Source organism: Malaclemys terrapin, chromosome 16 (genome assembly GCF_027887155.1).
Source record: "Malaclemys terrapin pileata isolate rMalTer1 chromosome 16, rMalTer1.hap1, whole genome shotgun sequence".
NCBI classification, from domain to species: Eukaryota; Metazoa; Chordata; order Testudines; family Emydidae; genus Malaclemys; species Malaclemys terrapin.
Genome location: NC_071520.1, coordinates 24,920,849 through 24,946,264, shown reverse-complemented (window position 1 = coordinate 24,946,264; position 25,416 = coordinate 24,920,849). Strand labels below are relative to the sequence as shown.

Below are 25,416 nucleotides of genomic sequence, written 5' to 3'. Positions count from 1 at the left end.
GACTGCACACGTCATGGAACTGTCCGTGCCATTCCGCATTTCAGTCATGACTTTAAACTAAAGCACAGCTTTCTGCCCATGGCAAGCGACTGTCCCCGACCCAAATCTCAGCCTTGGTCCCTAGTTCCCCAGAAAGTTCTGATCCAACCCAGGATCGAAACCCCTGGCTCTGAATCAAATATTTTTTGTTTTTTTTACAAAAGGCATATCTGCAAATTATTTTGAAGGCTTCCATTTCCCTGCCAATGGTTTCGGGGCTCATTTGAATGCCCAGCAAAATCAATAGGAGTCTTATGTTTGCATTTGCAGAGGTCACTGGATTTATGGCTAACTTAGAATTAATAAATTAAAAGAAACGCTGGCTAACGAGCCTCATTCGGATGAAGAAAAAGCCCCAATCAAGAGCAAAGAATTATGAAGACTGGCACAGTAACTAACTTTGAACCAAACTTATTTTGAAATCCTCCTTGTAAATTCCCAGCTCAGTATACACCTTAAGGTCTTAGAGTGAAATTGTGACTGTAGGCTCTGGAATATATAGTACAATGTGGTATTTACAGCACCTTTTTTTTTTTTTTAACCTGGGGACCAAATGTTTTTGGATTGTGGCAAGAGAGGGCTGTACATCTGGAAAGCGTCAGATTTAATGCCCAAAGCCATCAGCACAGGTCAGCTAAAAGTACATGTTTGCTTCCAGCAGCAGCTGTGCAAACTCCTGCTGCCTTGGTTCTGCGGGGCTTATGTAAAGATTCCTCAAAGACAGTGCCTCTTTGTGAGCCCGGAGCGCCACTGATCCTTCGCAATTCCAACCCCCCTTTCAAAAGAAACTGGCCTAAAATGGCACTCCCACCGCAAACACATGTAGTTCAGCATCTGTCTGAGGCACCATTGATTTCACCAGGAAAAGGAAAACATCAGAGTTTAGGGTCACATCCTCAGCTGTCAATCAGACATTGTCAGCTATTTTTACAACATCTCAGGTTGTTGTAGGGCTGCAGAAAACAAGTGACACACCTTTCCAAAGAGCCTAACGGGTCTGTCCAGAATAATGCAGCTCATCGATGTCGTGGAGAAGCTTTGAGCCCCACGCTTTGATTTGGTCCCTGGCTTTTCTGAGGACATTTGAAATAAAATATCATCCGGTGTGGGGTTGTTTTTTTCTATTTTGCATCGATTTTTATTGCCCTGCCATTTCTGCATGAACATGCAGTTCCCATTTCACCTTCTTAGCTGCCACAGCAGCAGCTGACAATGAGCAACTGCCACAAGATGAAATGGAAATGTCCTTCTTTGATCAGTGTTTCTTAATCCTAATGGACTCCAGGGAATGGTAGAAATTAGGGGATCACTCACTCTGCTACAAGCCCAGGGCCAAATGCCGCAGCTTCTCCTCCTTGGGAGTTTGTCTCCCTCAGATACAACTAAACACTGAGTAAGAAACACAGGGTATGTCCTTAAGGGGCAAATGCAGCCCCCCTCTCCGTAGCCACACAGAGACCCCCAGCTCTGCAGCCAGTGTGGTGCAGCTGCACAAGGCAGGGGGCTGGAATTGGGACAGGATGCACTGGGGGTTCACACAGCTGATCGGCCATAGAGCCAAGCAGGAGGCGCGTGCAGGTGGGGTATCATCAGGCCAGGGCAGAACTAAAGCATCTGCCCAGCACAGATTCTTCAGTCTTCTCCTCAAGCTGGAGGAGTACAAGGGGAACAAAACCTTGGTAAAGCAGCTGTGGAGTCACTCTGCGGGCTAGTGGGGAAGATGCTTCTCCCTCTGTGCATCGCCCCAGCACCTAGGCCAGGCCCTTGGGCTCTGTATTGGGCTGAAGGCTTCCCCCAAATGGCTATGACAGCGTGTTTATAGATCTTTCCGTACATGCAATGGATTAGCTTGCAGGTCCTCCCCAGTGATAGGCAGGCCTAGTTCTGACCCACTGTGGAGCAGCCATCAGCCCAAATCAGCCCCCAGGGATGCAAACACTCACATGCTATGGGAAGCATCAGGCTGGAATTGGAACTTGGCTGCGGGCCTGTCTCGACTCCTGTAGCTTCCGCATTTATCCCAGCCTCTCGAATCAGCTGGGAAATGTCCTCACAAGCTCTCTTGTGGTGTTGTCTGGTCCTTCTCATTTATGGTTGAGCCAGGAATAGCATTAGAATAGCCAGTCTGGTGCAAAAGACCAGAAGTCACACATAGAAATGTGTATTAAGTGAAATCAACTTTTCCTGAGCTCTCTTTCCATCCTTCCCATCCCTCCCCCCCAAAAAAAGTTCAGCTTGAGTGTGATGTAGCAGTGTGGGTCAGTTATTAGAGCTGCACTGGATCACTCATAATCTTAGAGTGGGAAACAACTGGGCCTGATTTACCCCTCACTTTAAACTAATATAAACCCATTGGCTTCAAGGGAGCTGAGATGCACCTGCTTTTCACTGAGATTGAATCAACCCCATTTATTTAGCCCATCAAGCAAGAATGTAACCGTGTACCTTCCATTAATGTTACCGACAGGAGACATGGCTGTATCCCTGCACGACATCAAACTAAACAGTTCTCTGTCTTGTGGCCTAATATTGCATTCTTTATGCACCCAAAACGCCCATTCATTTTGAATGCAATGGGAGTTTTGCATGTATAAAGAATGCAGCTTTAGGGTCTAATCCACTGCTTATTAAAGTCTTTCCACTGACTTTAATGGGCCTTGGGTCAGGCCTTGAATGTGTAGCATCGTACCAGGTATTCAAAGTGCACCTTTGTAAATTCATACCTCAGTCATTCCCAAAGTTGGATGTTTGTAGGGACCCAGGCCAGCGCCCCTTTTGTGTGCAATATCTGACTCCTTAGTAAGAAATGCTTGTCAGAGCTCCCAGCTTGGTAGCATCCGAGTTATTCGCATTGTAAATTCCCTTAGTGCAGTTCATTAAAATAATTGCAGTACTATTAACATCATACAGTAGAGCAACTTGGAAAGAAAATGAAAGTGAGCTAGACCCAGATGATCAATCATGCATTTTACTGACAATGAGTTGTTTTCACTGGGAATATACACCTAATAATTGCTCAGGTTCCTTGTTTTTCCACAGTCAGTTCCATTGTAAGGGCCATTAGTTCCTGTACAATGGTAATTTAAAGCTGAAAACCTACTGTGCTCTGCACCAAAAGGTAGATTAACATATCTGCTTCGACAAAGGTTTGCTGTAACCCTTATAGGAAACATGTGTTTCCTATTTTCAATTTTGTGTGGCAAGTATTTGGGCTCCTGTTATTTTCTATTAGAGAACTATTAGGGACTTAGGGGTGGTGTGGGTGTTGGGGATTGGATGGCTCAGAGGACTGGGAATGAGATGCGGAGCTTTTCATCTCCAGGTCATCAACTCAAGCCCAGTCTATCAGATGTTGTTAGTGGTTTCAGTCCAGTTCCCAGTGGACAGATGCCCATGTTTCCAAACCCACAACAGTTAAAACTTGGTTGGCAGTCTCAGCAAAGCTTGAGTGGGTCTTAGTGAATAGATAACCCAGTCAAGAATCACCAGATGTGGAAGAGGCACATTTGCTGGGCAAAGCTTGCCATGTTGCTGACTATGCTGGTCCAGTTCTGTAGGTGGAGGACTTCAGCCTCCAAGAGCATCATTCTGGCATTAGCCTCAAAGTCTCTCCCTTTCTCTGCTTATTGCAAGGACCTAAACAGCCAGGACTCCCAAAGCTGGATGAGACAGTTACTTGGATAGCCACAGCATCTGGGACCAGGCATATAATGACCATGTATGATTGAACTCTGCTATAAAAAAAAAAAAGGCAAACTGTGTGGAACTGGAAATTTGGCCTTGGTGTCTCATTCACTGACCTGTAAGACGTAAGATACGAACGTCTCATATCTTAAAGCCAGGATGCAAAGCTCTAGGCTCTCTCTGGCCAAGGGAGGTGGTGAGGTCATCAAAGGACCACCTTTGATTTCAGAGTGGGAATCAAAGGCCATGTTTAGTTTGGAGAGAGCCTCTTGGAAGAAGATAGCTTTTCGACCACAGCTCACCCATAATATGCACAGATCCTTTTCTTGTCCTACCTGGTTCTAGCCCATAATGTGTCTGTGCCGCTTCTCCTCTTCCCACAGAGCCAGACCTGTCACAGGCATTTCAGGACGCACTGCTCCCCCTTCCCAGCTTTAGTCCAGTAGCTCACTGTCAGTGACCACAAAGCGCCTGGAAAGGAAATATATTTGCCACCATAGGTGCGTGAACTAGGGGTGCGTGGGATGCTGCAGCACTCTCAGGTTTTACGTGGGGTTCTGCTTCTGGCCTACCACATGGGGGTCTTGGCTGCCACCCTGGCTCCGCTCCAGGCCCCATACACGGGGTCCCAGCTGCCAGCCCCGAGCCCTGTGCTCTCCTCCTTGCCCCACATGTGGAGTCCTGGCTGCCGCCTCATACCCGGGACTGAACTCCCAGCCCTGCACACGGGATCCCAGCTGCCGGCTATTTGATGGACATCATGAGATAAGCTGGCAGTCAAATGCCTGTGCCCAAGCCCAGACTCAGCCCCCTTAGCCCTGTCCAGGTCCCCCCCCCCGCCCCTAGAGACAGCCCTGCTCCCAGCCCCAGCTCTGGGGTGGGGGTGGAGGCACAGACAGGGGTAAGGGGGCTGGCTTTCAGCACCCCCACTACTAAAAGTGTTCCAGCGCCACTGTTTGCCATTCACTGTGTGACATCACAGGAGGAAAGAGCGTGTCATTAATAAAAGACAAATGCAATGTCACCTCTATATGCTGGTTAGCATATAAACTATTCTAGACTCTATGACAGCAATTAACTGCCTTGAAGACACTTGGTGGTGTTTTAAATGTTTCCCTCCATTCACCTGGCATCTTCCATTTAAAAAGGAACATAAAACCCAAATCTGAAATGGATTTAATTTTCTTTCCTAGAATTGTTCTTCCCATAATCACATTTTTTTTGCCTTTTAAAAATTGCAGTTTGGGAGAAAATCTTCATCTGGGAAACTAGTTACTTTCCGAAAGGGATCAAGGTAGTTTTTGGCCTGTTCCTGATATCGCTTGTTTTTCTTTGAGCAGTCCTAGAACAGAAGCTTCCTTCCCACTGAGATATTTTTCCCTTGCTTGTCACAAAACTAAGTAGGCTAGAAAAACAGAAGTGGGAAACACAGTCTATGGCTATGAATCAGGCAGTCCAAGCAGTACTGCATGAAGCCATCCAGGGGCACGTTCGCTCTGACTCAAGACATATCAGAGGGAAAGCAGTCATTAGTTCAGACATTTTAGCAAGCTCAGTGTTATCCTCATGATCTCCTGGCTTCTCCTTTAGGATTTTACTACTTTGCACTATTTAATCATAAAGGTTTAGGGCACAGGTTTCCCCTTTTACAATATTCCCGCATAGTAAGTCAATGTTTTATTTGTGAATGAAAAGAGAACATCAACTGGAAAAGCTGTAGAAACATGAAGCATGCTATTTAAAAAGATGACTCTTTTGAGATGCCACACCCTGGGTTAGATAACTTACTTGATCGTTACTTTATTAATTTTTAATTATAAACGAGCCAAATAAGTCCAGTTATCCAACCTGCATTTTAACACCGGCATGCCTTTCATGCTCTTGCTGGAGGGTTTGGTAATGAAAAGGAACGCATGACTTGGGAGGAGGTTGGCACTAAATCCATTTCAGATCTAAATTCAACTCTGATTCTGTACACAGCTAGTTTTTGGCCTTTTCAAAAGTGCTGGAAGCCTGGAGCTCCCACTGACTTCAACGGAGCACCTCTGGAAATCAGGCTGATAAACTTTAAGCAGAAACCCTCTCACAATCCCATTATATCCAGGAAAGTGATCTACCTCTTTATAGCTAATGCCATTGTTGGCCGTACCTTATCTACAATAGGAAGGGAGCGATTGCTCAGCTATTATCTTCTTTGAGTCGGACCTTGCTTTGCGTATCATAGACACAATACATTAATCAGTTTAATAGATGAATAGTGCTGCAGGGTCCATCACGGACCAGCGAACAAAGTCAAAGGAGCTGCAGCAAGGGAAAGAAACACTACGGATGGCCATTCCAAGAAGCCCGGACGTAAAACAGCAGGAGATTAGAGTGCTCAGAGAGATTAATAATGGGATACAGAGACTCTGACCTCTAAGCTTCCCAGTTTGAATCCAGCCTCAGTTGGTCATGAGTGACCAAAAGTCCTTGTTTACTGGCTATTTGATGGACTACATGAGATAAGTTGGCAGTCAAATGCCTGCGTCACAAAACCATGAAACTGCCTCGTCAGAGAGGCCAAGAACTGAATGGAGACGGAACTAACCCATCTTCCTGAGCCCACTGAAATCCAGTCTTTGCATTGACTCTGAAGGGTTTTGGATCAGACCCATGGCCCCGCAAAGGCAGAGGCACAAGGGATGGCATGCAGGCAGCTAGCACCACCAATGCTGTACCTGTTGTGGTTAGGTAGAGGACTTCACCCTGCAAGTGTGTCAGTGCAGCACGTTCCCCAGGCTTGGCACTGAATTCACAGTAAACTGGCAGAATCTATCAAAGGTACTTATATGCCCTCCTATCACCATTGTATCTGAGCATCTCACACTCCTTTAATGTAGTTATCCTCACAGCACCCCTGAAAGGTAGGGCAGTGGCATTAGCCCCATTGCACAGATGGGAAACTGAGGCACACAGAGACTAAGTGACTTGCCCAAGGTCACACAGAAGGTCTGTGACAGAGCAGGGACTTGAACCTAGACCTTCCAAGTCCTAGGTTAGTACCCTAACTAGTAGGCCATCTTTCCTCTTGAATGAACAGGCCCCTTCAACATGGGCTGTCTGTACATCAGGCAGCACTTTAGTTCTGTGTCTTTTGAAATGGTTTAATGGTTCAAGCCCGGCTGTGGCACTTTAATCTCCTGGTTTGGCGTGAGAGTGAAAGCGTTCAGGTTGCGTTGTGCTCCCATCTAACGGGCAGGAGAGCAGTGCAGAAATCTAAAACACATGAGTGTATTCACAGGCAAACAAAAAGGGGGTGGTTTTTCCAAGAATTTTTTTTCCATGTAAAAGAATTCATGCTCCCCCTTTCGACTGTCATTGTTAAAAAGATGGCCTCGAGAGCTTGAAATTTAACACCTCATCGGCACTTGGTAACTCCTAATTTATGGATGGGTTTGCTGTTGATTTCCTCCAAGCTAACAGCACAGCAATTCTGACAGAGAAGTGGAGGAAATTTCACTGGCTAACCGGCACGAGCCTTTGCTGGTACTGAGACTTTGGAAGGCGTACTTTGACTTCAGCATGTAATCGTATATGGGTCTTCAGCAAACACTGTCTGCAGTCAATTGGCAATCGCATATTCTCCACTGAGGGCCTGATCCAAAGTCTAATTAAGTGAATGGAAGTCTTTCCATTGACGTCAATGGGCTTTGGATCAGGCATGTACTCTGGAATGTAGCTTTCCCTTATTTTATGTCTTGGCTGCAGCATGAACTGTATAGATTGCTGCAATCAAAACTCAGAACAAGGCACTCTGCCCAGCTAACTTTAAGGAAGTTATTTAAAGATAATCCTCTCTTGCCAAAGTAACAACATTTCACGTCTTGTCTTTGACCGTACATGATGGCAGCATCCTCACTGTATTTACATTAATTCCAGAGCAATAGAAGAGCGTTTGTTTCCTTTTGACTTGACTTCCTATGATGGGGTGCTAGGCAGACCATTCGGGATCCTAAAGGGAACCTCGCGATTTTGGTCTTTCCCCCCTGCACCCATTTGCCTCAAGTGAGATGACATTTACCTGATGAAGGGGGAAACTTGGACCCAGAGGAATCATCACAGGTGCTCAAAGGGAAGAAGTCCATATGTACGGTGAGTAGGACGGTAATAGGGCGGCTGTGGATGTGTTGGAGAGATCCTTTCTCTGCTCACTGACAGGGCTCCTTGAGGCCCAAGTGTCTATTTTGTTTTAGTTCTTTTTGGCTTGTGGACTCGGCTAGACCAACCAGCCAAGAGCTGAAGACCTTGCCTTGCTGGAGTTTCTGTTATAGGGGCTGCCTGAAAAGAAAGCAATGGGCCTGTTTATGAAAGAAGGGGCTTTTATTTCCTGTTGAAGTGTGTCTGCTAGTTTGGGAGAAAGGCTCTTGAACTGAGCTCTGCCCTCCTGTTCTGCACAGGAGCGCTCTATCTCTGTGCATTTTCCAGGTAAAATACTACATGTGCCTGAGCATCTTGTGCCGTCACTCCTCCAGTGTCGAGCAAGTGTAAACAAGCCACCATCCTGATTCAGTGGCGTTTCACACTCACTTTGCCCTGGTGCGCACAACTCCACAAGGTGCACCACCAGGAAGAATCAGCCCCAACACACTGAATGCCTAGTCCTGTCCAATCCTGTTTGCACCCAGAGCTACCCTCTCTTGGCTCCAGCCATGCTGATGTTTCAGACCTACAGCACCTTGGAATATTATTCCCAGGAGCACATCAAACGACGCCCGAGACACATGCTCCACCTTTTCAAAGGGAACCAAAGAGCGCTACATCCAAGAGTGGCTTAAGTCGATTTTATTGGGACTGGTTATGTTGTGGGTGTTCCCAAAGGATCAAGTTTAATGGTGAGCCGTAATGGGAATTCCTAACATTCCTAACGTTTTGCCACCCAGCCTGCTTCAGGAAAAGTCCTGATGTCGGCGGTTGTATCGTTTCTTTTTCTTTCCTAACCATATTTGTCTTTCAAGGCTGGCAGCAAGAATAGGAAATTTAGCACGTGATATTGACATTCTGCCATATAAGCAAGGCTGCAATCTTAATACACTAAAATTCAGCTGGGAGAATAGCTAGAGAAATAAAAGCGAGTGCGTTTAAGGTCTGGGTTTTCAGCAAGGTGAGGCATGCCACCATGCACACACAATTCTGTGCAGATAATCACGGCAAATCGGGTTTTGTTCATATACTTGTTCATACCCTGGACCAGATTCTTGGCAGCATCCAGCTCTCTCCTGAGTGGCACAAAGGGAGAGAAGTGTGCAAGCACCCAATTGATGGATGCAAAGATGGTAATTTTGCATGCATAAATTCAACATGCAAGTGCACACATGAGCCTTTCTACACATGCAATTGCACACCTGACCTGTCACAAACTAGAGGGCTAGTTGGGGCTGCAATATGCCAAGCTGCCTATGGCATTTGAGTGCCCATTTCCCATTGACTTTGGCAATAACTGAATGTTCAACTCCTTCAGGGTAGTGTTGGAAAATCTCAGCCTTAATGTCTCATCTAAGAGACAGACACACAGTAAACTGCATGGGCCTAGATATGCCTCCCTTGTGTGACTCAGCCCGCTTAGTTTCTTTCCTCACTGGATTTTATAAACCCTCTCGGAGCAATGTAGAGAGTCAAGTTTAAAAGAAAACAAAGTTAAGAGAGGGGAGTCAGGGGAAGATATTTTTGTTTAAGGCACACAACCCCCCCTCCCCCACCCCGATCTAAACAAAAAATCAACCAGTGTTTTATAGAAATATAATCACGTGGGTAGCACAGATGACAAATGGACTCCTCTGATCTCACGCAGATCCTCAGAGCTTCACTCCAAGAAGCGGGTCCAGATTCTGATTTTGATGTAAATACAGAGTAACGCTAATGATGCCAATGGACCAATCTCTGCACTCAGACACACTACTAATGACACTGACTTCAATGGACTTCCTCTGGCTTTATGCAAGTGTCCCTGTGGGCTGAACTTGGCCGAACAAATAGCTTGTTAGGCTCAGAGTCTGGCCACAATCTGTATAAGAGAATCCCCCCAAATGCAGGAATTCCCTCCTTCTGACAGAGAAGGGGGGGGGGGTGCATACAAAAGCATGAAATAAACAATCAGAAAGGTGGCTTAGTTCCCAGGCTGCAATTAACCACGTGCCTAGGTACTTGCCATTAACACTACTGGAGTCTACTGGAGGCTAGATTCCAGCGCCAAAGAGTTACACCACCAAACCAAAGGCCTGTAGTTGTTGTTGCCTCTCTGTGGTATTCACCGGCTGCTGTTTATGCCGGAGCTGGCTGCTTGACTCAGGTGCTTCCCTTTACTAATTAAACACAGGCGGCCTGCAATCCCTCTTCCTGCCCAACAGCTTGGTCAGACTTGGAAAATCATCCTCACGCTTTAGACTGATGTGGCGCCACTTAGCCTAAAGGAGTCCAATACAAACTATAGGATTGTTTTATGTTGGGAGCAACCAAAGGCCTCTGTCGGGATTGGAACACTTGTGCTGGGACACGGAAGAGAATACAGCCCCTGCCCTAAAGACTTGACATCTAAATAAGCAAGACAGATTAAAGGTGCAGGAAAGGGACATAACATAGAGAATGAGCAGGGTGATGGTTGGCACCGCAGGTTTTTTTTATTGCTATTATGGGGGGCAGGGTGGCTGGGCAGTCTGGGGAAGAATGAATAGAAGCATGGGAGTATGGAAACAAAGGAAGGCAGTGAAGGGGAAGAGAGGGAGAGGTGTATGGTGGGCAGTGGAGGGACCATGAGGGGGAGATGTGTGGGAGGAGAAAGCTGAACCTATTTCTCATCTCCCACCAGTGTAAAGGAGGAGCCACTCCACTGACCCGGTGTGAAACTGGTGTAAGGCAGAGGAGAATCAGCACCTTTATACTTACAGTCCTGCTGAGGGCAGCCACCAGCTGGAAAGAGAACAGCCAGGACAGAGCAAAAGATCCAACAGAAAGGGAGAAAGTTTGGCCAAGGACACGGGGCAAAGATCTGTCACTTACACACAATGGTCCTCGAGATCTTTAATGTCCATGCAGAAAAGAATGGACCTGGGTTTGTAAGGTCTTGTCTGAAAATCCCACGCACAACTGCATGGAATTCAGTAGACAGACCCTCTGCTGATGCGACACGTGTGGCTCCCCTGACTTCACCGGAGCTATGAGCGCTTACACCAGATGTGGATCTCACCCATATGAATTTATATGAACCAATTAGCGTTTCAGTTCTGCTGTAATCTGCATGCAGGAGTGCCGCCAGCTTTTCCGCCGCTCTAGATGGCGGAAGGTCCTGCCCCGAAATGCCGCCCCCCACAGAGGCAGCGGAAGGTCCCACCGCTGAAATACCGCCGCGGTCGCCGCCCCCCAAATCGCAGTGCCCTAGGCAACCGCCTAGGTCGCCTAATGAGTGCACCGGCCCTTCCAGCATCAGACTCATCTGATTGCTGTAGTAAGAGTCTGATCCAGAGCGATACTGAGTACCAGCAGCTCCCAATGATGTGCGGGTACTCAGCACTTCTCAGGATCAGGCCCTGTGTTGTTTCTCTCAGTGAAACAAGCTGATGAAGAAAACCAACAGGGGGTTGCAAGAACTGTATATTTTACAAAGACTAACTTAATAACCGCTGCTAAAAACACATCGCCAACTGAGATGGAAATAACAGCTGTGGCCCATTTGACAAATGCGGCTTTTCTTGGAGGTTTGCTGATTTGGTGCTTTTTTGTTATTTTGTACTCCCATTCCCTGCTAACTAAGGTCGCTCTTTCAGAAGCACTGGTGGTGGGGCAGGCTGCTGTGGACCGCATGTCTCTTCAGGACACTGCTGCCCATTGTGCCAGCTACATGCACCTGTTCGGCTGCATGCAGCCATTTTGGAAAACTTCCCTCCATTCTCTTCCTTCCTCTTGGTTCAGCCACACCAGTCAGGGCCCAATGCCCCTGCTCCTTCCTGCCTTCCAAGCCATAACTTGGAAACGTATCACTCCCGGCGTTACAACTTTCTCAGTTAGCAAGCCTGGAATGAGGGAGCGTTTTCTCGGGTGCCCTACTTCTGACATCACCATGCTGAAAAGATGTTCCTAAAACTGGAGCTATGACAATTTCCACTATCTATATGACAGCCCCTAGCTGTTCTTCATATTTTGGTGGATGCTGTACAATATCTGTCTACTTGTACGCCGTAGTCATGTCTCTCTGAAGCAAACCCTGAAGTCTTTCTTGAGTCTGGATTCTGACAAATACTCATCTAATAAGGTCCCAAGGATGCCAGGCAGAAGACTGTGACGGCCATGGATTTTGTCTACACTTTGAAACACCCAGCTCGCCCTCGCTATAGATTCGGTGGCTAGGTTTCCTCCTGCTTTAAAATCAAAACATCATTAAAATACACACCTTCCAACTTCTGCAATGGATGAGGTAGGAGTCCTACAGACAGCTGCCTCCACTACATGATCCTGTGTCATCCTCAGTGCACAGGCCATCCAGTTTCCTGAATGAGGTAGGGGCTCTGGAAAAAAATAGCATGTGATCGTATAATGAAAGACTGTCTCGTAATGCATATGCATGGTTCTTTCGCATAGAGATAGCAAAGATAACTGTTAGAGCCTAAAGTCCATTCTCAGTCCTTCCTCGGGCAACTCTCTCATTTAAGGCAGCGCGAGCGCTACCTGAGTGTCACCCAATGTTGTTTCACTTCCTGTCAGGCTCAGCTGATGCCTCATGGGAGAAACCTACAGGCGGCCAAGTGGCCAAAGAGAACATCCAGGCTAACCTAGTGAATCTCCCAGATGAGGCAGCCAGTGCAATAAACACAAGCGCAAAACAGGAGCCGGGGACCTTGTTAAGTGGCTTATTGTCACCAAGCACAGACAAAAGTTTCTGGATAATGCTGTCAACCAGCATCGCTCCACACTGGTCCCAGCCTCTTTTGCTGTGCACCTTTGTGCCATGTTTTGAGACTGAGACGAACATGGCTTCTTTAACCAGGTCCCACTCAGTTGAGACACGGGACACAGCTTCAGGGTGACAGCTCCATTGAAACATAGACAATCCATAACAGGAGAAAATGTCTCCTTCACCCCTTCTCCATAGCCCAAATTCTTTGTCTCACTCCCTTTGCCTCTCACACAGCCTTAATAAATTATAAATAAATAAATAAATAAATAAATGGAGATATCCCATCTCCTAGAACTGGAAGGGACCTTGAAAGGTCATCGAGTCCAGCCCCCTGCCTTCACTAGCAGGACCAAGTACTGATTTTGCCCCAGATCCCCAAGTGGCCCCCTCAAGGATTGAACTCACAACCCTGGGTTTAGCAGGCCAATGCTCAAACCACTGAGCTATCCCTCCCCCCCACAGAACCATGCTTGCTCTTGCTGGTACAGACTCACCAGTTCAGGAGGGCGGGTTGATGACAGGCTGCATTGGGCTAACCGGTTGAATGTTCAAGGGTCACACCGTTAGCGTGCCGAGGGATCCTCTAACTCCATAGGTGGTAAGCCAAGGCCTAATTTATGGCCATTGTGACCTTCAGCCCCCCTTTGACATTTGCAGATCAGTTGCATTCTGTGAGAGACATTAAAGCTCTTACAGTAATAGGCTTTAAATCACTCTGCACTACCAGATGATTGGCTGGGTTTGATGAATGGGTCAGAGGTAATAATTCACTGAGGTTATTGTGTGGGCTGCTTGCTGGCTATTTGACATTTATAAATCAACTACATTTTTCTGCACTGCTCAGTGCATACAAATCACTATAGTTAATCTGAGAGAGGCACTTCATTTCAGCCAAGAGTGGCTTTGGGCATCCTTGGCCTTTGCTTTGACCTGAACTTGAATAAACCTAATCAAATCTAGTTTTACTGACAGCCAAGTTCCTCTACCACCACCCGAACGGACTGAAGGGGGCTGTGTGCAGGAACATGGCTCGTTTGAGGTCAGACTCTACCTTCCTTTACTCACACTGAGTAGCTTACTGCACTAAAGTCACACCAACAACTCAAGGAGGCTGAAGTCAGTGGGCTGCTTCTGAACTCAGTGACACCAGAGTAAATCAGGAGCCGCTCAGTAAAGTTGATGGAATTACATGAGTATAAAACGGGGATACGGCGTAAGGGCCAGATTTGTAAAGGTACTTAGATGCCAAAACCCCATTGATTTCAATGGGAGTTAGGCACCTAGGTGCGTTTGAACAGCCCAGTAGGCACTACCTGACATATCAGGTGCCCAAATAGCTTTAAAAATCTGGCCCTAAAGCATTACTCAATGTGGGTAAGGGTGGCAGAGCCGGCCCGTGGAGAGTAAAAATCAAAGTCAAAGTCCTCCTGGAAGCAGCAAGCCAGGTCCCTAACCTACCAAGTCAAACCACGTGATTTGTTTTGTGTTGCAGCCCCTCTCTCTTCCCTACCTGCAGGGCCAGCTCCAGGCTCCAGCCGAGCAAGGGCGGCATGGCTGCTTTTTTTTTTTTTTTTTGCTCCACTCTGGCCGCCCTGTAGGGGGCAGCGGCGTGGAGGACGGGAGCGCCCTGCAGCAAGCCCAGCAGGGCAGTCCATGTCCTTCTCTCCCAGCTGACCGGAGTGGTGCGGAGCCCTCCTGGCAGGGGGCACGGCGGGAGGGGCCGCGTAGCAGCGCCCCGCTGAAGCCCTGGACGCCCCCTTCTCTCTCTCCCCCTGTTCTCTCCACACTAGCCGGGGCACATCTGCAGGACAGGGAGTCCCCCTGCACTCTGGCTCCTGCAGGTGTTTGTTTTTTTTTTGCTTTGCTGTTCTGACCGCCGGGGGTTTTTCTTTTCTTTTTTTTTTTGCTTGGGGCGGCCAGAAAGCCAGAGCCGGCCCTGTTAGCGTCTAGCTCCAGTCCCGATCCGACAAACAGCCAGTACCAGACATAGTCCATACAATGATAATTACCCCCTCATTTGTTACTCCAATTTACAAAAACATCTCCTTGTGGGTTTTGCCTTAGCACAGTGCCAAGGAGCTCCAATCAAGGCCATGGGCCCCACTGTGCTGTGCATCGTTAGGTGCCTTCCAAGGTGTGACATCCTTACTCACAGCGAACAGTCCTGTTGACATTAACAGGCCTGCTTGCGAGACCAGGGCCTGCTCAGTGCAAAGAAAGGGCCTGAAAGCTGGTCTGTTGTATCAGCAGGCCCTGCCCCAAATTTCTCACAATCTAGGTTTATGCCCAGGTGCAAAAGGTGCCTGAGGAACACACGCAGCGGGAGGACGAGGTAATGCGGTGCAATAAGCAGCAGTCTCAGTTTGGCTAGGCAGGTGGTGACTACCTAATGCCAGCTCCCCCTATCCCCCTTTAAAGGTGTACACTGACTCACATTCTCTCCACATTGTAAGCTGTGAGAAAACCCATTCTGCAGTTTATCTTTGCAGAAACCAAGCAAAAATAAAAGCTTTTCTTGCTGCGCTAGATTGGTTTGCTGAGTTTTTGGAACGGACATAACCCCTGGTGTAGCCGCAGCCGACGGAAGGCGGTTGTCCTGAAGGTGTAGGAACACCACCACCCCAAACGATGGGAAGCATTTGTCCATCGATAGCTGCAGCTACGTGGGAGGGGAGGGGGAGTTAGGTATGCACAGTTATGGTGCTCCCCGTGTGGCTTTTGCACAGCCCTGCCCTATGTTGCTGTGGTTACCTAACTTTTAATTGTAGCCCCAACCTGGGTGTCCAAAGGGTCGAGGTGCTGGGGCACCCTAATGTTACAGCCACGGCATGTGGCGGTAAGATCAGCCGGGTCAGCGCTTCTTAGCTGATGTAAATCAGTGTCGTATCACTAAAGTCAAGGGCCTGGTGAGGATTTAGGCCTTCAGGAAACCAGCCTGGCATATGTTGTTAAAGGCCCATCTTCCAAGCGCCTTCCCCAGCTTCCCCCTCTGGGAAACGCTGCTCTCAGAGCCACTCTCCAGCCCACTGGGCAATGCCCAGTCCTGTAGATGGGCCTATAAATAAGAACCCAGGCAAGTGTATGGGGTAGCTGGATGGGGGTGAGAGGGATCCCCCCCTCCAAAAAAAAGCCTGAAGGCTACAGGGGCGGGGTGTGTTGGCCTTGCCTGAGCCAGTAACAATGCACAGCACCGAAAAAGCCAGCGAGGGGGCTGCGAGAAGCCCGTTCCCCTGCCGGGGAAGTGACTGAACATGCACAGAAGGGGGGGGGCACTAGGGTTCGAGGGGGGGGAGGGCCCCTTGGTTCTCCACCCACCCCATTAAGCTAAACCAGCGAGCGGCAGGAGGCGGGGAGAACCAAAGCGAGCGGCAGGATTTCCCCAATACCTCTCCGGCGGCAGCAGCCCCCTGTGCCCGAGCGGCTGCTGCGAAGCGCAGGACCGGCGGGGCCGGGCGAGCTCTCCCTGACTGCCGGCCGGCGCTGGAGCGCGCCCAGGCAGCCGCCGAGCCAGTTCCGAGCGCTCAGTCCCGCCGCGGGGGACCGCTCGCTGCACCGCACGTAAACGGCCGCTGCTTGCGCTCGGCTCCGCGCCTCCCGCCGGCTCTCCGGGCGCACCCGGCCTCCCGCAGCGGGGTGCGGGGCTCCGGGCCCGGCTGGCGTCGGGGTGCAGCAGGGTGCGCGCGCGGGGGAGGTTTGCGCTTTACAAACGCACGAGGGACCCCCCCCCCAGGGGCTCCCCAACACTGAGCGCTGGCTCCCGGTCTGCTCGCCAGGGGGAGGCGGTGGGCAGCCGCCTGCCCTGTGCCCCCGTCGCCCCGGCTCTGCTGCTGGGCGTGTTTGGGGCGCAGCAGGAAGGAAGCGTGTAAAGCCAAACACTGGGCACCAATCCCCAGCCCGGCTCCGCTTCGCTCCTGGCGTGGCCCGGCGAGGCAGCCTCGGGTCGATCCGTGCCCCTGCTCCCCATGCACCTCCCGCGTGCGGAGAGCGGGGCCGCGCCCGGCGAGGCGAGGGGGGGCTGGGCTAGTTTGCCCGGCTCAGTGCACCGAGCACAGGGGCGGATCCGTGCGGGGCGGAGACAGGGGCGCTGCTGCTGGGGCTGGAGGGGGGCGGGTCGGTGCCCTGCGTTCCCCGCGCCCTGCCCTGGAGGCGCTGTCAGTGGCCCAGGTGCAGGGGCGGGCGGTGGATCGCCGTGCGCTCTGCTCCGAGGAGAGAGGCTCGGGGTGAGCCGAGCGCTCTATCCCCGGTTCAGCGATTGGTGACAAGGGGAGGGGGAGCGTGCGCTGTATCCCAAGGCAGGGAGCCAGGGGATCTGCGCCTGGCGGAAGGGTCCGGTGTGCTTTGCTCTAGGGAGCGAGAGGGTCTCATACGTGCGCTCTACTTCGGGGACAGGGCTGGGGAAGGGGACGCCGTGCGCTCTGCGCCGAGGCTAGGGACAGGAGTGGAACCGTCTTCGGGAGCTTTAGCCTCTTGCCCTGGGCTTTGCTAGGGGCAGGGCACCCAGCGTGACCGAGGTTGGGAGCAGATCGGGGCTGGTCTTGTCTCTGATGCGCCCTCTCTGCTCCCTTCCCCCGCAGGGTCAGCTCGGGCTGCGGGCAGCTGTGCCAGAGCGGGGGCGGCTCCTTGGCTGGACTGTGGGGCTCCTGGCCGTGCCCGAAGCCCTTCACCTCCTACCTTCAAGCTCAGGGAGGAGGCGGATTTTCTTCAGCTTGGCTCCGCTGCCCCCCAGAGATGGTGGGCCACCTGCACCTACAAGGAATGGAAGAGAGTCTGAAAGAGAAGAGCCGGGAGGGCCTGCTGGACAGTCCGGATTCCGGGCTGCCTCCCAGCCCTAGCCCCCCTTTCTACACCTTGGCTCCCGGGATCATTGGGGGCAGCAGCACGGGGACAGATCACCCAGGACATGGGCCCAGAAAGGAAGCCAAGGAAGGCAAAGTGGTAAGAGCCTTTCCCACCCCCCTGGGGCCCTACAGCTTCCTCCCAAGGATGAGAGGCTGGGATGGTTCCTGTTCCTGGCTCCACAGGGGTTTAAGTGGGGGGAACTGTCTCCATCTTTCACTGGGGACCACCCCCTATTCCACATCAGGACGCTTTTTGTTCTAGGATCTGCCCCAGAGAGTTTACAATCCAAATAGACAGAGAGACAAAGGGTGGGAGGAAGTGGGTTTGTACGAGCCTGTTTGGGTGTCAGAGGCGGGCAGGGAATGAGATGAGTGACTCAGACCCAAACCAGGAGCTTCCAGCATTGGGTCCCAACCTGGATCTGGGTTTCACAAATAGACCCTCTTTATAAACCCAACCCCCTGCACCTCAGGGTGACCTGGATGTGGTCTCTAGTGAGGAGTGAGACTCCCTCATGATTAATCCCTCTCTTCATTCAGGCTTCATGAAGTGAGATGGGCCACTGGTGAACCCCAGAGGCAAAACATTAAAAGCTCTTACAGAGCACGTCATGGGTTAAGCCTTCCTGAAGTCAGCTATACTTCAAACCTAGAACCCCTGCTCCAGCTGCAAACTGTGGAAGCAGCCAGCAGCCTACTTCCTTACTGTGCTGTTAGGATTGGCTGGCAAAGGTTTGGCCACGGGTGGACAACCAGTGACAGAATTCAGGGAGATCTGGGGACATTCAAAGCCCCCATCACTTCCCTGTGGTGAATTATTTGCAGTTTGGATTGGGAACTGGAGGATAAATCATAGTAAGGGTTTGCTAATTAAAACATATCAGACACATGCTCCAATTTCCAGTGTAAAGAAAGAAATAAGAAATCAGCCTCTCAGTGGCTCTCAACCTTTCCAGGCTCCTGTACCCCTTTCAGGAGTCTGATTTGTCTTGCGTACTCCCTTGTTTCACCTCACTTAAACTACTTGCTTACAAAATCAGACATGAAAATACAAAAGTGTCACAGCACTGTTATTGAAAAAGTGCTGATTTTCTCCTTTTAACCATATTATAAAATAAATCAATTGGAACATAAATATTGTAGTTACATTTCAGTGTATAGTATATAAAGCAGTATAAACATGTCATTGTCTGTATGAAATTTTAGTTTGTGCTGACTTCGCTAGTACGTTCTATGTACCCTGTTGTAAAACTAGGCAAAAATCTAGATGAGTTGATATACCCTCAGTGGTACGTGTGCCCCTGGCTGAGAACCACTGGCCTGGGTGACATGGGTCTGTACAGTAAGAGAGAGTACAAGGCTGCTTACTGCAATACTACATGTGGCTAGGTCTGAAGTTGTGACTAGACATACCAGAGCTGGCTTCTCAGCTTGCTGAAACGGTTTCATTCCAAATCAGTCTGATTTGTTTGTGAGCCTGAAGCAACAGTGCTACAGTCATTTCTGCTCTGAACGTGGAACAGTGCGCTATTCAGAACAGTTTATGTACATGTGTCAGGGCCGTTGGTATCAGAGACAAGATTTGGAAACGTTCATGTTCTCTTCCAAAGGATGAAGTTGTTTTTGCTTGAGAGGTGGCTCTGTGCTACTGCTATTTGCTTGAATCGTGCTTCAGAGAGTGATGGTTTGAAAAGTTATCCATAGTACGGCTGAACAGTACAGCTCTATTGGAACGCCTGGCAGCAGCTATTTAGATAGAAGCCTGATTCTGATCATCTTGACAAAGGGTCTGTGAAGTGTTTGAGGTTGGAGGAGTATTTAAGCAGATTTATTATGATTTTTGTTCTGCTTCATTTTGTCAATTTCAATCTGTTGAATTATAAATTGCTTTTAAAGACTGAGGCTTAGGAGGAGTTGCTGGAGGGAAGGATTTTGCCCAAGGTTCTTTCAAACATTTTTCTGTTAAAAAAACAAACAGATTTTTAGGTGTATTCAACCAGACGTTTAATTGGCTTAAATACAAAGTAAAAACTATATGGAACAATGAGATGTTAGTTCTCCATAGGAAAGAATAACACTTTATGAATTTCAGTTACCATTCTAGTACCTTCTTCCTCCTGTGCAGATTTGCACTGAAAGTTCACCTTTTCAGGTTCTCAGGATGTGTTTAATGTTTTATTGAAAACTGTCTTTTACACCTTAATATGCCAAAGTCCTCACACAAGTACTAACTAAAAAGCAACAGAGGGTCCTGTGGCACCTTTAAGACTAACAGAAGTATTGGGAGAATAAGCTTTTGTGGGTAAGAACCTCACTTCTTCAGATGCAAGTAATGGAAATCTCTCTATATACTATACCTGCCTCTGGAGATTTCCATTACTTGCATCTGAAGAAGTGAGGTTCTTACCCACGAAAGCTTATGCTCCCAATACTTCTGTTAGTCTCAAAGGTGCCACAGGACCCTCTGTTGCTTTTTACAGATTCAGACTAACACGGCTACCCCTCTGATACGAGTACTAACTGTTGCTCACCAAAGTAATAGGGTGGGTTTTAATTTTAAAAAACAAATTCATAAAGTAAATATTGAGGTTCCAAACTTGGAGCCTCATCCCACATGTGAGTAATTTTACACATAGGAACAGTTTTCATTAACTTCAGGGGGTTATCTACTTGGGTACCCCCATGCCTAAGACTTTGCAGGATCTGGTCCTTGTTATGCATTTGTAAAACGAAATGTGTGAGGAGGGATTAATGAACTGAAAAACAGCTAGAAACATGTATAAAACTCTACCATAAAGTCAGATCAGCTGCCATGCAGATAGTTATCAGAGACCCTGTACACTCTTCAGTCAGCCCCTCTGAAAAGGAGATTGTACAGAATGGCACCTTACTTATCAGAGAACAAATTCAACCTTGGTATCAGTGGGTGCAAATAATGGAATAGCGGAATACTCTGGCTGAATTAACCCCTGGGGTCTTCTTGACTCCTGTAGAATAAATATTTTCTAAGATTTATGGAAAAACAAAATTATATTGTCCAGCTATTTCTTTGATTTTGAACACACAAACATTAGGCAGTATTTTGAGAGGTTAATGTTACAATTGTTTGCCAGCTGGACACCACATTACAACAGTGTTAGCTGTGAGCCCTTGCTGTTAGGATGTAGGCTTGTTATGTGGTGGATGCTTTATGCTCTAGTAGGTGTAGAAGAAACACAGACCCACTAATATAAAAAGCAATCTTATGCGCTAATATGGAGGAGGAAGCAATGCAAGTGCTTGAGACATGGGACTGTACCATAAGTGGAGATTTACTCTAATCAGACTTGCAGTTGGCACACTGCAAAATAGTGAAATATGTTATTTATTTGTATGGAACTATCATTCTACTTTTCTATAAATGGAATTTCGCTCCATCTAATTTTCACTCTGTGAATACTGTGCTTGCAACTGGTTCTGTTAAGAAAGTAAAACTATGGAGAATGATGCTTGCTTCATACTATTAAATGTCAGCTTCTAATTAGCTTTCATCTCACCATTTAAGGAGAACTCACAGATCTGTGAGTAATTATGCAATCCATGAATTTGTGCTCCTGTTTTAATTGCCCTGCTCTTTGCAGTTTATCAGAGAGCATGCGCAATTGGTGAATCAATAATTAATGCTATTTACAGACTAAATCGTGCATGTTTAGCACCTATTATATTATTATTTGTGGTATTTATACATGAGATAAAGTTGAGAATAGTCTGTGCTATAATACAGTAAAATATGTATAAGTTATATTCCTAATATCCAAAAATCTATTAGGTACAATTACAGTAAGTCTAGTTGTACCTGGGAAAATAGTTGAAGTATTTCATGGCATTTCTTATTACAATATTATCAAAAAATCCAGTTTTAATCTTCCTGGGGTTCAGCTATTTTGTACCAGCTTTAAAGATAGATTTAAGAATTCTTCTAGCTCTGGGATAATTCTTGACATACATACTGAAGTGATCTTATATGTACTTCCCAGGGACATTCTTCTGTTTACAGTCCACATTCCCTGGGTTTGGTGTGATTAACTTTAACTATAAAAAAAGAAAACTCTTCTTTTTAATAAGCCAGACTTTGTTTTGAAGACAATGCACCATTTATTCACATTTAACCAGCCAATTTGGCTACAGCTTTGGGATCCAAGAAAATATGAAAGGCAATTTAGAGCCAGAGTAATAAATACCGCAAGCTCAACACCATTATATTGGACTTTGCTTGGAATACAGGAAAACTTACTTTTAATTCTCCCAAGTAACCCATTCATTGGAGATTCTTCGGCTGCTTTATGCGTATGGGCAAGTGTCCCCATGAGAAGTATATAGCCTAGAAATACAGAGGGACTTTTAGCTATCTTTTAAATTTAAAAGATGACTGAATTTTTAATTTTTATTCTCAAGCACACTGGAACTTGTGTTACAAAGCATCCCATACATTGTATTAGAAAGACAAGGTATACATTGTATTGTATGTCAGGCAGAAAGGAAGACCCCTAATATCAGCTGCAAGAACAAGCATACGTTAACAGCTTTCACAAGAAAACAGCTGCTAGAAAGAAGTGGACAGGGATCAAGGGGCAGATTCTCAGTCTTCAGTGCAGTTACCCCCGCAGAAAATTTACTCCTAAGATTGCCCAGGAATACAGTTCTGATGCGGAGGGTCCGATTCTCAGCTCACCGATATAACTCCATTGTTTTCAGTGGATTAACACCCGTGGAAATGAGATCAGAATCAGGCCCAAAGGTTGTCTGCTCAGAACTTACTTATGGGTTTACTGTTTACAACTTTAAAAAATGTTCCTGGGTTATACTTTCCTTCAGCGCGGAGCTGCATATGGTACATGGGGATTCTGGTGGCTTTGGGGTCCCAAAAAGCGACAGCAATAAGATGCCAGGATTTTCTGGGGGAGGGAGAGTTGCTAGAGAAATATGTGGTATGCAGGTAGGAATTGTCCCCCTCCCCGCATAGAGACACAATCCAGAGCTCTCTGAGAGGCCCCAGAAATTCTGTCCCCAAAAGAGGGAATGTGCGTGATCTGGCTCGAAATGTTCGGTGCTGAATCATTTGCTCACATTAACAGAAAACAAAGCATCAGAAATGGGCCCTGATCAGAACTCATGTGTGGTGTTGGGGCAAGGGGGGGCGGTGAAAGACAGGGGATGAAAACAGGGAAGGATATGGGTGGTTAAACCACACGGCTGGGAGTCAGGAACTGTGTCACTCTGGTCCAGTCCCAGACCCACTGTACCTCAGTTTCCCCACGTGTGAAATGGGGATGATACCTCATTCATAGGGAGTCATGAGCCTTCACAAAGCCCCGATCATGTAAAGAGTTCTGCAGTCAGACTTTTGTGCCTGCATGAAGCCCCCTTGGCCTCAATGGGGATTTTCCCACATGGAGATCCTTGCACGAATGGGGCCTTCCTCGTGTCTGGAAGGTAGAAGGCGCTATGGAAGTGGCACTGTAGCTCTAAACCACACCCCTTTGGAAATGCGTACGTTCTCTGCTTAGCTTGGCTGCTGATGCTTACTGGTACTTCAGCATATAAAGAACTGGGTCCATGCCTGGGCCGAGAGTGGGAAGCATCGTACCCATTTGTCTGGATGCAAGTATGTGCTGTGTCACTGAGCCAAACGGCTCTATTTTGCTTTTGCCCCACTATGCATGTGGAAAAAAAGTCTATCAAATTTATTTGGATGTGCTTGGCCCTTTGTCAAAATAATTTGCAGACACAGCTCCCTTGGCAGCAGGCCTGTCATCTGGGAGCCACGCAGGGCAGGGCCGTCTGTTCCCAGCACTGTCCCATTTGCAACAGGTTCCTTGTTATCTGAAAGGCTGATACATCACTGTCCGCTAATTTAACCAGCGCAACACCCCTGTCACTCCACATGAGAAGTGTCACCACCCCAGGGTATGCTACGTAAATCACTGAGGTCCAGATACAGCCCTTTAGATCAAATCCTTACTCGGGGAAAATTTGTCCCATGGGACAGTCCAAGACAGAGGGGAGAACGAGTTGGAAATCGCAATGTTCCATGTAAGACGTGTGGGTTCCCCACCACCACATCATGCCCATGGAATGAGCAGGATGTTTAGCCCCCAGAATCCATGGCTTTCTATGCCACCCATCCCCAGTTCACTGGCATCCCTGCTAAGATGGGGCAATGTGCATGCCAGTCCCTTTGGGATACCGCCTCCTACCCCACAACGGGCCCTCTGGGGGAGATGGTGCCAAGGAGACAGCATGGATGTAGGCGATCCATGCATGGAAGGTACCTTCTGGGTGAGAAGTGTGTGTGTAGCGGGGGATAATGCATCTGTCAGGCCTTGCCCAGGCCAAATGTCCCATCAACTTTGGATCCTTAGGGGCCAGTTTACCCCCCCCCCCACACACACACACCCCCGAAAGCAGCAGCAGGGCCTAAGTCAAGTGGAAAAGCCATCATCCCTTCTAGGAGGTGGAGTTTGGTGGCCCTTCAAACCCCACACATCCTGAGATCCCTGAAGAAAGTTCATAGAGGTGTGAGGCTCCCAGTCAATCCCTCCCTCCCTCCATTCCAAATAGCAGCATGCCCCCCACTGAAGCCATGAGACCCTGCCACATCCGAGCCTCACCCATACCCCACAGGAAGCCTTTGGAATGCCAATCCCATCAGCATGAATTCATTTCCTGTCTCACCTCCCTCTCTGCCCTGCACCCCTTTTTGCCAGAATCCAGCTCTTGCTCCACCTCATCCCCTCTTATATGAATCTGGGCCCATTTCGCCACCTCTTTGAAACATCCCTGGCAGGAGAGAGCGGGCAGGCCTCGGGCACTGCCTAATCTACAAACCATATGCCAGCTCAGCATTCCAGTTACTCACCAGGCTAACATGGTCTTGTTTATAGACTGCTCCAACTAACCTTTGCGTCTGTGTGTTGATTAATATCTCACTCCTAGCAGTCACATGAGTGGGAATCCCAAAATGTCAGGCCTGCATGTAAAGCAGGACCCAGCCCCTCCTGTCTGTCAAATACAGCGTCTCCCTGGAGGGATGTAGTGTTCTTTTCTAGTCCCCACCAGAGGAGTGTCTCCGGATGCCAGAACACAAATTGCAGAAACAAAACTGCGTCTGCCTAGTTTGGGCAAGCAGCTCTCAGTTCATTTCATAGCTACACAGATCCATCTTTCTGAACTAAAGTCTTTCTAGGATATAGTGTCCATTGCCCCAAAGATCCCCAAATGCTTTGAAAATTAAATACATAGGGGCAGATCTCAGCTGCCCTCCGGCTGCACAGCTCCACTGAATGCACTGATTTACACAGGCTGAACGTCTGGCCCCAAACACTGCACGTACCCTGCGGGTGAGGGAGAACACAGGGTCTGTACACAGCTGCTGGGAGATCTAATTCTCCATTCAGGTACACGTGCACGTGCTAGCTTGAAAAATAGCATTGTGGCCACGGCAGCACGGGCAGCAGCTTGGGCTAGCCACCCAAGACCCACTGGGGTTGGGCAGGATGGTACTCGGGCCGCCACCATCCTGCTCTTTTTAGCACCTTAGCTTGAGCAGAGCTCGTGAGCGTCTGCCTACCCGAGCTGGGAAGCACGCTCCCAGCTGCTGCGCAGATACACACACAGAGACAGATAGGCGTGCCACAACCAAATCCCGTCGTCTTTACTCAGGCAAAACGTACACAGAATTGAAATAAAATCGGGGGAGTTTTGCAAGAGTAAAGACTGCAGGATTTGGCACATAATTTTTAGATAGATATACAGGAATCACTTCACCGGCTATGAAAATGTAGCCACCTCTAGGGTGGAACCTTTCAGCTAGTTGACACCCCACTGCATCACTATATAGCTCTTTTGGACTAGAAGTTAAGTACCATACATTTCCCACTTGAAACAGAAAGT

At 48.3% G+C, this 25,416-nt stretch overlaps 2 protein-coding genes across 4 annotated transcripts in view; one reads left to right on the top strand and one right to left on the bottom strand.

Moving 5' to 3' along the window:
• CCDC92 (coiled-coil domain containing 92) overlaps positions 1 to 16,113 on the bottom strand; it is a 225,939-nt gene extending 209,826 nt beyond the window's left edge. The window contains exons 1-3 of the mRNA XM_054006064.1: positions 16,033 to 16,113; positions 13,141 to 13,315; positions 12,143 to 12,257 (exon numbers count right to left, since the gene is read on the bottom strand). The gene's annotated coding sequence lies outside the window, so the exon portion shown is untranslated. The remainder of the gene's footprint in view (positions 1 to 12,142; positions 12,258 to 13,140; positions 13,316 to 16,032) is intronic.
• Positions 16,114 to 16,121: 8 nt separating this feature from the next.
• Positions 16,122 to 25,416, top strand: part of RFLNA (refilin A) — a 34,344-nt gene continuing 25,049 nt past the window's right edge. The window contains exons 1-2 of one of the 3 annotated variants that reach the window (XM_054006072.1): positions 16,122 to 16,204; positions 17,221 to 17,581. In XM_054006072.1, the coding sequence (XP_053862047.1) occupies positions 17,375 to 17,581 (207 nt within the window). In that variant the 5' untranslated portion in view covers positions 16,122 to 16,204; positions 17,221 to 17,374. Of the gene's footprint in view, positions 16,205 to 16,238; positions 16,321 to 16,780; positions 16,867 to 17,220; positions 17,582 to 25,416 lie in introns of those variants that run through there. The other 2 variants (XM_054006071.1, XM_054006073.1) reach the window with 2 other exon arrangements.